The sequence below is a fragment of the Etheostoma spectabile genome, chromosome 8, assembly GCF_008692095.1.
Source record: "Etheostoma spectabile isolate EspeVRDwgs_2016 chromosome 8, UIUC_Espe_1.0, whole genome shotgun sequence".
NCBI lineage: Eukaryota > Metazoa > Chordata > Actinopteri > Perciformes > Percidae > Etheostoma > Etheostoma spectabile.
The window spans coordinates 4,133,168-4,147,597 of record NC_045740.1 but is presented as its reverse complement, the minus strand read 5'-3'; the positions used below and the strand labels follow the sequence as shown (position 1 = coordinate 4,147,597).

At 42.3% G+C, this 14,430-nt stretch overlaps 1 protein-coding gene across 1 annotated transcript in view; it reads right to left on the bottom strand.

Moving 5' to 3' along the window:
- Window positions 1-7,028: 7,028 nt before the first annotated feature.
- Window positions 7,029-14,430, bottom strand: part of cnot4a (CCR4-NOT transcription complex, subunit 4a) — an 11,702-nt gene continuing 4,300 nt past the window's right edge. Inside the window, 14 exon segments of the mRNA XM_032523837.1 lie at window positions 7,029-8,839; window positions 8,842-8,876; window positions 8,878-8,971; window positions 10,108-10,341; window positions 10,576-11,079; window positions 11,601-11,856; window positions 11,972-12,029; window positions 12,139-12,345; window positions 12,442-12,566; window positions 12,695-12,820; window positions 13,032-13,133; window positions 13,248-13,334; window positions 13,664-13,861; window positions 14,119-14,335. Of these exon segments, the coding sequence (XP_032379728.1) occupies window positions 8,643-8,839; window positions 8,842-8,876; window positions 8,878-8,971; window positions 10,108-10,341; window positions 10,576-11,079; window positions 11,601-11,856; window positions 11,972-12,029; window positions 12,139-12,345; window positions 12,442-12,566; window positions 12,695-12,820; window positions 13,032-13,133; window positions 13,248-13,334; window positions 13,664-13,861; window positions 14,119-14,292 (2,397 nt within the window). The 5' untranslated portion in view covers window positions 14,293-14,335 and the 3' untranslated portion in view covers window positions 7,029-8,642.

Genomic DNA, 14,430 nt, shown 5'->3' with positions numbered 1-14,430 from the left:
CACACACACACACACACACACACACACACACACACAGGATGGCCGATTTTCCTGAGTCAGGCCTCTGGCTCACTGGCTATTCCCTGATCGATTTCTTTGAAGACAGACTCTCATTCCATTTCCCTTGTACAAAAATGCCATGCCATTCCTGTTGACATCATCCAAAACGTTTCTCAAGGGCCTTTTCATTGTGGCCCCATAACAGTACCATATGATCACTCTATATCAAATCACAAGTGTCCACTGGTGTTGGCTTTATCGCTGTGTAAATCTAAATGCACAGTGGTCCACCTCTGAGAGCCTCATATACAGTAGGTTCTGAATGTTAACAATGTGCAAAATAGCTTTGACAGCATTATTGGATCGCCCATGCTTGAGCCAAAGCCCTTGGGCCTAACACTATCCCACCCCAGGTCCAAGACCACCAGCTTCTCTTACCCCCCACCTTTCCCCCGATCCCAGAGGCCCTCTCTCTGGCCCACTTCCTCTTTACATTACTTCCATCAGGCCGAGCTGCTGACACACTTGTTTAATAATTAAGGGCACGTCCATAATTTCCTCATCCTTGTGGAAGTCCACAAATGGTCTCTGTGAAACTCAGGCCAGTTAAATGTATCTCTTTACCTCGGGCCACTGACAGTCCTGTATCACTGTAATGATACGCAGGAGATGATACAATCCAGTGAAGGTGTGACAATCAGGAGGAATGAGTTCATCAAGAATGACCCACTCATCTTTTTATCAGTTAATCCAATTTCCATTGACGTAGACACACTCACACATGTGGTGGTGTCTGCCATCACACCGTGTTCTAGGAATAATGCATGATGGAGTACATTAACTATAAAGAAGCATCAATATGTCTGATTGTCCACCGTCCCTCAGTGTGCCCATAAAACAATCAATCTATAAACTGATGAGTCCATCTATTCATCCACTCATCCATGAAAAGAAGCAGTGCTGGAAAAAGAGCCATGCTACTAGCTCTGCGAGGCTGTACTTTGGCACAGCTGGGCCTCAATGTTAACATCAGTATGCTACCATGTTCATGATGACAAGCATCTTAGTGTTAGAAAGCTAACGTTCGCTAATTAGCACTAAAGAAACAACAGCTAAGGCTGATGAAAATGTCATCAGTTTGGCAGGTTTTTGGTCATAAACCAAAACATTGGAGAAATTAAAAGTTTGAATTAAAGGTTAAGTAATGACCAAAGTAATTACAATTCCTCCTAAAGAAAACATGAATATCTCAAACAAATGTCATGGCCATTCATCCAATAGCTGTGGAGACAACTAAAAAACACAAATGTCAACCACGTGGAGTAGCTAGAGGAAAAGTCAGAGGATCAACAGAGTCATCAGGGTTTATCCTCTGGGGACCAGTAAAGTTTGTACAAAATGTCACAGCAATGCATCCAATAGTTGTTATGATATTCCTTTTGGCCAAAGTGGTGGATCGATTGACCCACATCTCCGGAATCCCGCCATTAGCATAGATAAAAAAAGCAGAACTATCCCTGAACTAACCCTAATGGCAGATTTGTTCAGTTAGTTTAAGATTAAAGTACTGTCACTCAATTACTTGTTAATACACATTTTCATTCCAATCGTTTGTCCAGCCGGAGTAGAAATTGTCATCAATGCTCCCAGCCTGGATGTGTCCTTGTGGTATCTGGCGATGTGGATCTCAGTTTACATGCTCCTCCTGCCCAGTGTGCAGTGTCAGCGTGCTTGTCTGGGGGAGAAAGTTCAAAACTTAACATCAACAGAAACTGCTACTGTGACCTTCCCGCTTCAATTACATCACAGCACAGCGCTTAAGGAGGCTGGCAAACACAAAACCACAAAAGGATATCACCATGAGCACAAGGGCTGTGTCTGAAGCAGCACAAAAGGTCACTGTAAAGCTGGAAAAGGTGTTTAGTTGTTGATACTGTTGTTATGATCTTTTAAAGAAATAGTTTTGGGAAATTTTTATTTATTGGCAAGAGTTTCTGTATATGCAAAGATCAATTCCACTCATGTTGGTGTATGTTAACTATAAAACTGGTTAGCTTAGCTTAACAGAAAGACTTGAACAAGGGGAAACAGCTAGCCTAGCTCTCTCTGAAAAGCTTCAGTGTAGTTTTTGGATGGATTAAATAAATAATATACAATGTGTTACTTATTGAACTTTAGAGGTGCTAGAACTGTAGGTTGGTTTTGTTAACTTTGGACGGAGCCAGGCTAGCTGTTTCCCCATGTTTCAGTCTTCAAGCTAAGCTAAATAAATAACCACTGCTACGGCGCCAGCTTATATTTGTGGAATGGATCTCTCATCTAACTCTCAGCAAGAAAAACATATTTCCCAAATTTCAAACTTATGCTTTAAGTCAGACATTCGCAAAGTGGGGGAAGTGGCCCGCAGGAGTCCTTGTGGGGGTTCCAAATAATCAATTTTCCTTATAAGGCAAGGCAGCCTTATTCATTTATTTATTTTGGGAACCACTGCTTTAAGTCAATGGACTAAGACGCCACCACTACCATCCGTGCTTGTAGCCCATTTCTTGGTCTCATTCATTCAACTGGATGTCTCAACTACAGCCTGGAAGTCATTCATCTCTTGCAACACATTACTGTACTCTATTGATTTGTTATCACTTCTTAAACCTATTTTGAAAACAGATCTCAACTTTATATTCGGTACTGAGGCATTTTGACTTTTAGGTCAAATATTGATAACCCATGTCATTAGGAGAAAAAAGCCAAAAGAGGAAAATAAAACATGCATTCAATGGGACTTTTTCCTGATGTTACAGGAGGAGACACAAAGACATTGTTGCCACGGTCCATGTTGCAGAACATACAGACCTCATACAACAGATCCATTACATATTGTACCATGATGGAGGAGCATGTCAGTTTTCCTGGCCATGACACACTAACTGGACTGCTGAGGAGTTTACAGTAAAGGCTTGTGTGCACACTGCAAAAAATATCCAGCTTATTGAGTCATTTAATCTAAATTTAAAACATTTTGAGTGTAAACTACAGTAACTGCCTTTTTCTTTCTTTATTTTGTTCTCACAAGAAAATGTAAATGCAAAGCTGTGCAAAGAAGTGGAATTATTTACTCCTAGCATTTTTAAACAATGGTTTTTAGTGTTTTAATTAAGACTACAACTTACTTAACTAACATATTGTATTATGTATTAAACCACTTATTATTTTCTTGATTAATCAATTGGTTATTGATTGAATAGTTAGGTTTATAAAACATAAGAAAACAAAAAGTGCGCAAGAGGATGAGAGGTGGTAAAATTGTAAACTGTAGAAGATGAAACTACAGAATACTGTCATTTTTTTCTTTAAATGTGGCTTGAATAATGACCAAAACAGATACATTTTCTGTTAACCAACTAATCAACTAAGTGGCAAAACATGCAGCTGTAGTTATAATAGCTTTATATACTGTAAGACTACACAACCTGTCAAAATGGTAATTTCTTGCAGTGCAGGCAGCTCCACTGGTGAGAGAGCCTGTCTAAGGCTGACAAATGGAGAGAGTGCTATCTGATAGGAGCCGTTCGTACAGGTTTCCCATGCAGGCAGCCAGACCATGGCCAGGAAATTATTTATATATATCAACGACCATCCTAATGTCATAGGAAAACCACATAACCTCTAAATAGAAGTTCCGATTGTCACACACACGAAGGTTATTTTTTACAGTCTATGGGTAAGACAAAGCAAAACAGCTGTACTGATCTTAATGGATGAATTAATGAACAGGCCTATCAGGCAGAGGCCCAGGGGCCCAAGGTGTCAGGGGGCCCCTAGGCCTCAGCCTTTGTTTGGAGTGACAGTTAAGAATACTTGTTATAAAACACATAGCATAGGTAAAAGTACTGAGTCATTCTAGTAATGTGGCTCCAAGGATGCAACGGCGATCAGTCCACTACTTTGGTCCGGACTTAAATATCTCAACAACTATTAGATGGACTGGCATATAATTGTAGAAACAGTCATGTTCCCCAGAAGATGAATCATATTGACTTTTGTGATCCCAAAGTCAACATAGCTTTTCCTCCTGCGCCACCATAAGGTTGATATTTGTGTTTTTTAGTGAAATGTCTCGACAACTAGTGGATGGATTGCCATAATAGTTGGCAGACATTCATGTTCCCCTCAGGACATATTGTAACAATATCTACTTACCATGAGCATGCTTACACTGTTAATGTGAACATGTTAGCATGCTGATGTTAGCATTTAGCTCAAAGCATCAAAGCATGACTGCATGTCCATATGTCCAATGTCCATATTCATAAGCAAGATGGAAAGTTCTTATACAGGCTGCATATCTTAAAATAACAAATACAAAACAGAGTTTGGAGGCACATGAGGTCAGGTCCCATCAAATAAATTAAATTAATTGAATGAGATATTAACACTGCTGTAATGCTGTTTTTTAAGTGAAGGGGAGGGTTCAAAGAAAATATTATTAAGGCCTACCCCCCTCCTGAAATCATTTTCATACACTGTCTTAGGAAAATATAGTAGCCTTTGCTGCAGTATTCAGTATGATATATGTGCAGAGGAGTGTCAGTGTGGATGTGACCTTTCTTCACCTCCAGTTTGAACAAAATACTGAAGTACAGATAGAACAGCAGCACCTGAGAGTTCTGACTCCCCCGTGAAATGTCACTGAAAGAGAGGCAAAAAAAACTACAACTAATGTGTTATTGTATATTGTCTCCTGATCCATCAGTGCCTCTCAGCACAGGCAGCTCTCTCTTACCGGCAGCCACTGCAGCTGCCGTGCCCTCTCCATGTGCCCTCATAGCTGCAGTCCTCAAGGAAAGCGAGATTTCAGCAGTTTAACCAACTGAACCCCCGCAGAGGACAGAGTGATAAATCAGGGCTTTTCCTGCTTGTCCTGATGAAACACCTGGCCATAGTTAAATGCTGTTTGCACAAATTTATCCGCTAAACCTCAGTTAGACATTTGCAGGCTGGAATTTGAAGTCAGAATGATGCAAAAATCCCAATTCTGATGCTTTCACATCAACACCACTAGCCACTAAAAGGGGATTTGTCTCAATGAATTACCTCTAACCTCTTTTGCTTCATCATTCATCCTCACTCCCAGTCCTCCCCTTACCCTTATGATGATGAGCATGAATATGCAGTTTCAGCAAGCAAATCAATAAACTCATTTTTTGTTTTCGGTCTTTTTGCATTGGAGCAAAAAGAATGAGGCCCAAACACTGGAGTTATTTTCTGTATTTGTAGAAAATAAACGTATGTTATTCTTGTCAGGTATGCATCATCTCAAAGACACCTCCATTATGTTTCAGTGCAGTGTCTGCTGATGAGTGTACGTTGGCCGGGAACACTCTCAGCTTTCCTCCCCATCTGTTTTGCTGCTGACTCATTGTCACAGCTTCTGAATCTGCTGCCTACTTGCATTATTCACACACACACACACACACACACACACACACACTCACCTTTCTCTGCTAGAGCCCCCTCAGCACCTGGAGCCTGAGACCAGAGGGCCTGAAACTAGAGGGGGCTTAAAAAAGAGGGGGCTCAAACTAGAGGACCTGAAAACCAGAAGGGCTGAAACCAGAAGGGGCTGTCTGTTTTACCCACCTGCCCACTTACACCAGAACCAAATAATTTATTAATAACGAACTGATTAGTCGATCAACAGAATAAATTAAAAAAATATTTTTTAATTATTTTAATAATTGAATCATTGTTTAGAATCTGCCTATTAGCGTACATGTTTTATTTATTATAAAAATAACAAGCATGAATACTTCTGATGACAAAATCCCAAAATGATTTGGGATATACAGTATATAAATATACTGGTTCATAGTTTTATTTCTTACATTTGTCTGGTGTATTGTGTTTATAAATACTTAAACAATAATTGTTTAAGTATTATCTGTTTTGTAATAATATGTGTATAAATAACTATGAACTTAAACGTTTTTCTTGTATTTTGGGTTCCTGGCAGCTTTACACTTTGTTAAATTGACAAAATGTAAAATCCGACTTATAGCTGGGTTTGTGCTGAAAAAGGGACACCACACATGTGGGGTAAGGACAGTTTAAAAGCTGCTAAGCAAAGATAAAACTCAAAGTCAGCGAGAATATTCCAAGATGATCCTAGGCTCAGGATGGTTGATAAGCAAAAATAGTGAAGGCAGGTCCAACATTTTGTGGTTGCAGCTTTCTTTATAAGAGAAGTTATGATTGTTGGCAGTCTCAATTTGGTCTGGCACAGTCTCAGACTTGACTAAATGATTAATCAGCAAAATAACCTCAGGAGTTATTTGAAAATCCTCTTAAATTGCAACTATAAACAGGAATAACTTTGGGCTTGCTTCCTGGGGACTGCAAAACCCAAAATAATAACATTTTAAATCATGTGCATATTAAGTCACCTGATTCCAATTAACAGTAGAAATAGTGAAGCCACTGTATGAGTATCGACAGTGCTCCTCCCTGTGTCTGTCAGAAGACCTACAGGACAGAAAAAAGCAGCATCTGCTGCAGGTATCTACTGCTGCATTGGCCGGGGAGAGAGCCGAGCTACAGACTGAAAGGCTGTGATATGCACACTCTCTCTGCTCCCACTGAGATAACAAACATGGCACTAAAGAATAGAACGCCTCATTCTTATCTGTATTATCTTTGCATTTAATCATTTGTGCCTAGTAAATACTTAGAAATGTTAAAATTATTTAGTGATAATAACTATGGTATATGTGCAAAAAACTGTAGTATCAGAGTCATTCTGGGTAACCCTGTGTGTGTGTGTGCTCAACTCAAGTTTGACTGCAGAGCTTCATCACTGACAACGTGATATGCCCCCTAGTGGAGGACATTGGAACGACAAGCATGAGTGATTTAAAGTGACCTTCCTGAGGAGTTATGCACAGTATGGGGTGAGTACTTTAATGTTTAAATATTTATAAGTGCACATGTTTGAATTTGGGTGCTGAGAACACAACAGCAAACAAAACACCAGCTCTGAGTTTTCAGTTTTATTTAAGGTTCATTTTTCCAGACCTGCAGAGGACAGTTCACTTCCTTTAAGCGCCTCAATTTTGTTTTGTTTTTTTCGCGCAACATCATGTTAAAACCCACTGTATGACTCTGTGTGGTTTCTCCTGGATGAGTTTGTTCATTTTTGTGAAATACTGTTAAATAGGGAACAGCAGAAGGGGTGGGGTGGGTAAGAGAGAGAGAAAGACAGAGCGAACATGGATCAGAATTAAGACTTCAAAAAGAATAAAGGCGGTGGTCGGAGGTCGATCTCAAACCCTAAAGGCTGAGAGCTCCTTTCCTACTACAGTACTTGGTATTGTCTTGCAGCACCTTCCTTTGAGACACGCAATCACATAGTTGTTCAAGTCATATGCAATATTGCATATTTTTTTAGCGATCACTGACGCTAGACTCCCCCTTCACTCACTTGAGCTCCTTTCTCTCATCTGTCCATGTTAAGGCCTCGTTTAAGCCCTCGTGGGTCAAACAAACCCTGTTGCTACCCTCTTTAGTTTTTTGACATATCCTCATCCATCCAGTCGTATCTACTTGGTGGCTGTCCGTGTTAGGGCTAGCTACTGTAGGTACCACACAGTGGCACTGTGAGTAAGAGTCTAACCCTAGTTCTCAGGATGTTGGCCACAATCTCCAAAAGCCATGGCGCCCCGCGGTTAGGCAGTGCTCTACCCTCTGATACAGAGGTTCAGCAAAATTTCCCCTCAAGCAGGACGGGGCCAGTCCAGGGAGCCCTGCACTAAAGGGAATGTGGGCCAAGCGGCCTTTCAAGCAGGCCATCTGTGTCCCTACCTAACAGGGAGCCCATGCATAGCCTGTGCCCTCAACTCCCCTGTGTCATCTGCATTCACTCGCTGACAGCCAAATCCCAGCCCCTTTTTTAACTTGTTTTTTTGTGTTTTTTTGTGTTTTTTAAAAACCACTCAAAAAAGCTAAGTGCCAACCCCTTTTTCTCTCTCTCTCTCTCTCTCTCTCTCAGCTCGCCGTATTCACAACTTAGCTGTAAGGGTTAACCGCTTCACAGTCTCCTGTTAAAGTGGGGAGGACGAGGGTCTTTGGGGCAAAGCTTCAAGAGCAGATTCACAGCTTGCTTCATTCTTCGACAATACTAATCGTGACTTCAACTTTCAAAAACACAATGTTGTTCATGCTTAATCAATAGTTACTTTTAAAAAAGATCTCCCTTCAGCTAATTTGTTTCTTTGCCAGTTGTGGAGTTATTACTTACTGGCACCACTGGGGGCTCAACGCTATTCTGTTTCTTGTGCTCTCCGTTAACAGTGAGAACACAGATGAATCCCATGTTACGCCAAGAACTAGTTCTAAGGAGTGGTGATGGTAGCAGATGAAGGGTACCGATAACTTGTGTTCCACAAACAAAAACAAATAGGCTTTCGGATTAGACAAAAAGGAAGGAGGAAGAGAAAAAGAAGAAAGCATGTTTGTTACTTTGTTAATAATTTTTCATACTCTGCAGATTGGTGTGTATTGCATTGAGGTGATTGGTGGGGAGCAGGGTACAGGATGAGTGGGTATAAAGTGGTAGTGGGGGAATGGATGGGTGTCTGCGTAGTCTGTGTTCAGTGGCGGTCCACAGCGGCACTCTGTAGCAGCTCTGTGGCGGGCTGTCCTGGGGGTCTGAAGGCTGTCTGGAAGCCTGGAGGAGGGGAGTGGAACTGGCTGGCGGGGTTGGCTGTGGGAGGGGGCATGTAAGGAGCCCAGCCGCCGGCGGCTCTGTGGTGGAGGGGGAGGTGGGCGTCGAGAAGGCCGCTGTGGAGGGCTGGGGAGGAGTGGGCACCGCCGAGTGGCCGGGCCTCCATCTCTGTGAGCGCCTGCAGGGACTTGAGCCAGTGTGGTGGGTTGTCATCCTGGAGACAGTCTAAACTGTTGCCTGCTGGGGCTGGGATGCTGGGGGGGGGGGGGGGGGGGGGGGGGGGGGGGGTGGGGGGGGGAGGGGGGGGGGGGGGGTGGGTGGGGGGGGTGGGGTGGGGGGGTGGGGGGGGGGGGGTGGGGAGTGGGGATGGTGGGGGGGGGGTGGGGGGGGGGGGGGGGGGGGGCACAGAACAGATGAGTAATGACAAACACAGTGTAGAGACTAATTAATTAATTAATTAATGTTTCAACAAAACAATGCAGTATACAAATAACGTGAAGATAATTTTGTTCAGGTTTGTTGACACAATAGGCCTTCTGGTACTAAAAGTTACTTTGTCGTTAAACACATCATTAAATCTAACTGATTGTCAGAATGGATTAATGCTATTAAATCAATATTTATCTTGATAAGATTCACATATACAATCCATAGAAAATTAATCAGGAATCAAATTATTTACTGTGATTGAAGAAGCATTATTATTTTGGAGAAAGGAGAAGAAGATCAAATTCAAATTATTCTTGCTTTTGTATTGGAGGATGTTTCTGGTAAATCAGCTTCCTAATACCCTCATTAATGAATAACTCAGCTGTTTTGTCATGCAAATGAAGCTGCAACTAGTAATTATTGTTAACAGCAATTCCTCTCCTTAATATTGTTACAATTTATTGTTCTTTAAAAGTCAATAAAGAGGGTCAGAAAATATCGGGAAAATTGTTATCACAATTACCCAGAGTCCAAAGTGATATTTTGTAATTATTATGTTTTGTTCAATCAAGTCCAAAACCCAACATTGTATTTATTAATTATTTTAAAGAATTGATTGTTTACGTCATTTTTCACTGCTGTCAAACATTTGATGGTTCCAGTTCCTCCAGTGTTGACAATTAGTTTTTTTGTCTTACATTTCAGTATACTGGATGTCCAACTTTAAAGTGCTTCAGGAAATGATGGCCATTTTTCACAAATTTTCTTAAATCTTTATAGACCAAACGATTGAGAATATAAACAGGAGAATAATTGAAAATAAAAATTGTTGCAGCTCTAATTTAAGTTACAATGGTATTAAACAGCAACAAAAGTTTGGCATTCATGCTTTATAAATTAGATCGATTGTCTCGATCACCCAACTAATTTAATTGCTTAACCATTTCAGTAACAATTTCTACCTGTGATGATAGCAGGGTCCATCCAACTGGCTGTGCCGTCCCAGCTCAGGCTGTGTGAGAGGCCTGCTGGCCCCACGGGCCCACCGATGTGATTAACACTGTTGGAGGATGAGGAGGATGAAGAGGAAGAAGAGTTTGGGAGGCCCCCAAAGTTGATATTGATGTTGGGCAGGAGAGCTCTCAGGCCATCCTGCCACTCTTTCACATTTAAGCCGTCTATAGAGCCGCTGTTTTCTGCAGGAGAGAAGAAAACAGGTACGTCAGTGCCTCAGGTGTTTTGATCAAAGACTAGTGGTCAGCTGCAGAACTGCATCTACCAAGGTCAATAAACGCTAATTAAAAGCAAGTATCAAAATGCTATGTGCCAGTGTACATACATTGTGATATCAAATAACATCCTTGTGCAACACATGTGCTTCCTGTTTTAACATGCACTGCTTCCACAACACACAGAGAGGTGTCTGGTACCTGAGATGGGGATCCCTCCCAGCCCTGTATTGTGCTGAGGGGGCAGATTCAGGTCCAGGAAATTACTGTGTGAGGCAGCACTGGCTGAGTGGTTCAAGTGTGTGAGGTTATTTCGTGTCGGGACGCCCATCCAGGGGTGTCTGGCGGATGGCTGCTGCTGATTGGCCTGGCTGTTCTGACTGCCGGGAAAACTGAAAGAGCTGTAGATCGCTCTGTGGTGGAGCTGGGGGAGGCGTGGCAGGCCGCTGGGGAAGTGGTGAGAGGAGCTGGGGTTAGGGTTGAGAGGAGGCAGGCCGGGACCATGGTTGCTCCCACCATGGGAGAGGAGCCCCGGGGACAAGGGGCTCTGATCCTGCACGGACAGCTCCTTCTCTATCAGGTCGGCCAAGGCCTTGCGAGTGACGTCAAAAGGATCGAAGCCCAGATCGTCGTCTTGCTGCTTGCTGGACGACCCGAAGCCAAAGGCCGCCTGCCAGTCTGTGGAAGAAGACACTGGTATTGTGTCTGTGAGGCAAGAAGAAAGACACATTACTGGAGTTGTCCTCCATGTGAGCAACTCTTAGTCGACTAGCCATAGGAGGTTTTTTTTTTACTTTTCTTTCTTATGGTTTTACCTTTCCATTCTTGCAATTATAAATTGTCACCACCTTTCACCTTTGATTTCATTCTGCATTCTGTTTGATTATCTCATTGTTGAATTGTACTTGTTTTTTTCTTTTCCCTGTGAAGCACTTTGTAACAACACACTTGATACACAAATAAATGTGTTGTTTAGTTGATTTAAATGAAAATGTCTGATATATTTGTTCTTCTTCTTCTCTTAAAATTGTAATTTCCAGCAAAATGCAACATCAGAAAGAAAAATAAATTAGCGAGACACCCCTATTACAATCAATGTTTTAGTGTACAACACTACACAGTGGCTACAGTGTTATAAAAACAATGGGAATTTGCAAATTAGACAAAAAGCACAACCAACCAAGCACTGAAGACATGCAAAACATGTATGTAAATCTCCATTGTACCTGATGTGAAGAGGCTCTGTGGTTCAGGGGTCATGGGCCAGTCAGAATTGCTGCGGGGGGAGCTGGGGAAGGGGGGCAGGCCAGCAGGGAGAGGGTTAGGATGTCTGAAGTTACTGTTGTCTGAAAAGAGCGACTGGGACTCAGCCGCCGCTCCCTCGAAGGGTGAACGGGCTGTGAGGTCTGACATGCTGATAGGCACCACCAAGCTGGGCTTGCTTAAACCCGGGGGGGGAGATGGGGAGTCACTGGTGGGGATCTGGAAGAAGAGAGAGGGGAGAGAAGAAAGAGAAAACACTTGTGAGATTGTCTGTCTCAGCCCTGATTCACCTTCATTTCCATGTAAGTGAAATAAAACATTGAGGTCTTTTCACCTGTTGTAAAGTCTCTCCATTCACCATACCAATTGAATCTGGAGGTTTATCACTGGGACTGAAGACAGAATGTAGATACATATTAACATTAAAATGCTTACAGAAAAAGAAATACAACCATTTTCTTTAAGGACACATTGGGACTATAGCTTTGTAGTCTTTATTACCTGTTACTGTCACAGTTAGAGGAGAAAGGAGACAGCACAGTACGCTGACCAGGACCCAGGTCTGTTTCTAGCCCATCTGAAGTAAGAACTTCTTGGTCTAGATAGTCTAGCAGCGGAGGAGACTTGCGGTCCTCTGAAAGCCCGTTGGCCAGTTTGTTGTGTCCTGACAGCGTCGGCCACCCATCTTTACCATTGCTACCGTTGGTTCTGCTAAGGAACAAAACAGTCTTAGCTTAGCTAGTTTGGCACAAGTGGAAGTAATGCGAGGAAGAACTAAAGACAATGACACCAACACCAACCAACCTTTGTGTGGAGTTGGATTTACTCTTTAACTTCTCTGTTCCACATGTTGGAGGTTGTAGAAAGCTAGGGTTAATTTTATAGAGGTCTTGGAGGAGTTTCTGCTCATACTCTTGATGTTTGCCCGCCTAAAAAGAAACGGGCACAACATGAGTCAACTCCTTTTCTTAATACACAAAGCATGAACCGCGATCAACACACAAAGCAAATAGCGACAATTCCATTTCCATTTCAGCAAGAGAAACAAGCATCTCACCTGCATCTCCTCTTTAGTAAAGCTAGCTGCTTCATCCCCCAGCTCATGTAGATACATACAATCAGGTTTGGGACACTGCATACTTTTAAGGAAGTAACTGCAGTACTTTGTTGTGCCTAAAGAAGCCTGTTACAGAGAGACAGAAAGCGAAGACAATGATAGTTATGGATTTTTCTTTCAAGCACTTTGAGTTCATTCCTACTATTTTACATCGCAGGATGTTTTCTGTTTTACAGACAGGAAGAAAATATACAAATAAATTATATCACGTGTCTTTTATGCAAATACAACTTCTGATCATAGACTCATACCACAGCAGCAGTTGTCAACTTCTCACCTTGAGAGTTCTTCCATCAACAACCACATTGTTCACACACTGTATTGCTCTTAAAGCATCTTCAGAGCGGATGTAAGTAACATAAGCGCTGGCACTGGGCCCCTGAAGAACCACAAAATTAGAGTAAACATACAAGTCAAACACATCTACTGTTTGGATATTTATATACATATTTATAGCAAGTACATCCTGTCCTCCTTTCATCCAAACTCTCACCTGTGAACCTGCGTAGGATGTGCTATTGTTGATGACCACTTTATGGATTTTCCCAAACCTCCCAAAATATTCGGGTCGTTTTAGGACCTGTGGGCACAATATCAAAACATATTTATATCACTTGTCCCAACGTTTTGGGTGCACTGTGAACTCTTATACACATTATTCAACACAAACTTTACCCTTGAGGCTTCAGAGGGAGGTTTTACTGTGAGAACTTTAAAATGTGCATTAGAATAATTCCCTTTCAAAAGTAATTTATGATTTTCATCTGTCAGAAAAGTCCAAAATAAATCTGGGAGCTTGTGCCTTCATTTTGTCACAGCCTTATTCACATCAGGCTAAAACAGTTCCAACGCTCCAATGTCACCGGTAGCATACGTCACTGAGCTTTGTGGCGTAGACACTCCACTCACCTCTGGATCGGCGAGTCGCTGCGAGAGCCCCACCACAAACACCAGGTTTCTCTGGACCACTCTGACACTGGCCAGATGCTTTCGGTTTTCTGTCACCTTCTGCTTCTTCTCATTCTGTTTCTGCTTCTTTTCGTTCTTTATCCTTTGGATCTCCTCCTGTGACAGAGGCTTGTACACAGCAGGGTCCTCTGGGTACGGCTACAAATAATAAAAAAGAATTATGATAGTATTATCCACCATTTGGCTTTGTAAAGGACAGTGGGTAACTGCTGAAGCTGAAAATTGTAAATGATGATGAGCTGATGCTTTAACTAACAAGCTGCTTTAGAAGGAGGATCAGAGTTTATCTATCTCTGTATTAATATTCATCACTCATCATTATCCCTTCCTTTTATCAAGACACAGAACTCTCCCCTCAGTTGTGAGGAGTTTCTCTGCTGTCGTGTCAATCTCACCTTTCTGCAGGCGGGGCACAGGCCGTTCTCGTCTGTGCGGATGCGATGCCAACAGAAGCGGCAGATCTGATAGCCACAAGTGCAGGGGAAGAAGTTGACGTCATCAATCTCCAGCGGCTCCATGCACAGAGGGCATTCCATGGGGTCGTCCTTCATTTCAGGGCTGTTGGACATCCTATGGCGCGGCGAAGGTGAGTGTTGAGGTGGGTCACAGAGCTAGGAAAACACATATAAGGCTAAGTTTTAGAGCTCTATCCTGACATAATTAAAAAATAATATCAGCTGAACTTGTCACACACACACACACACACA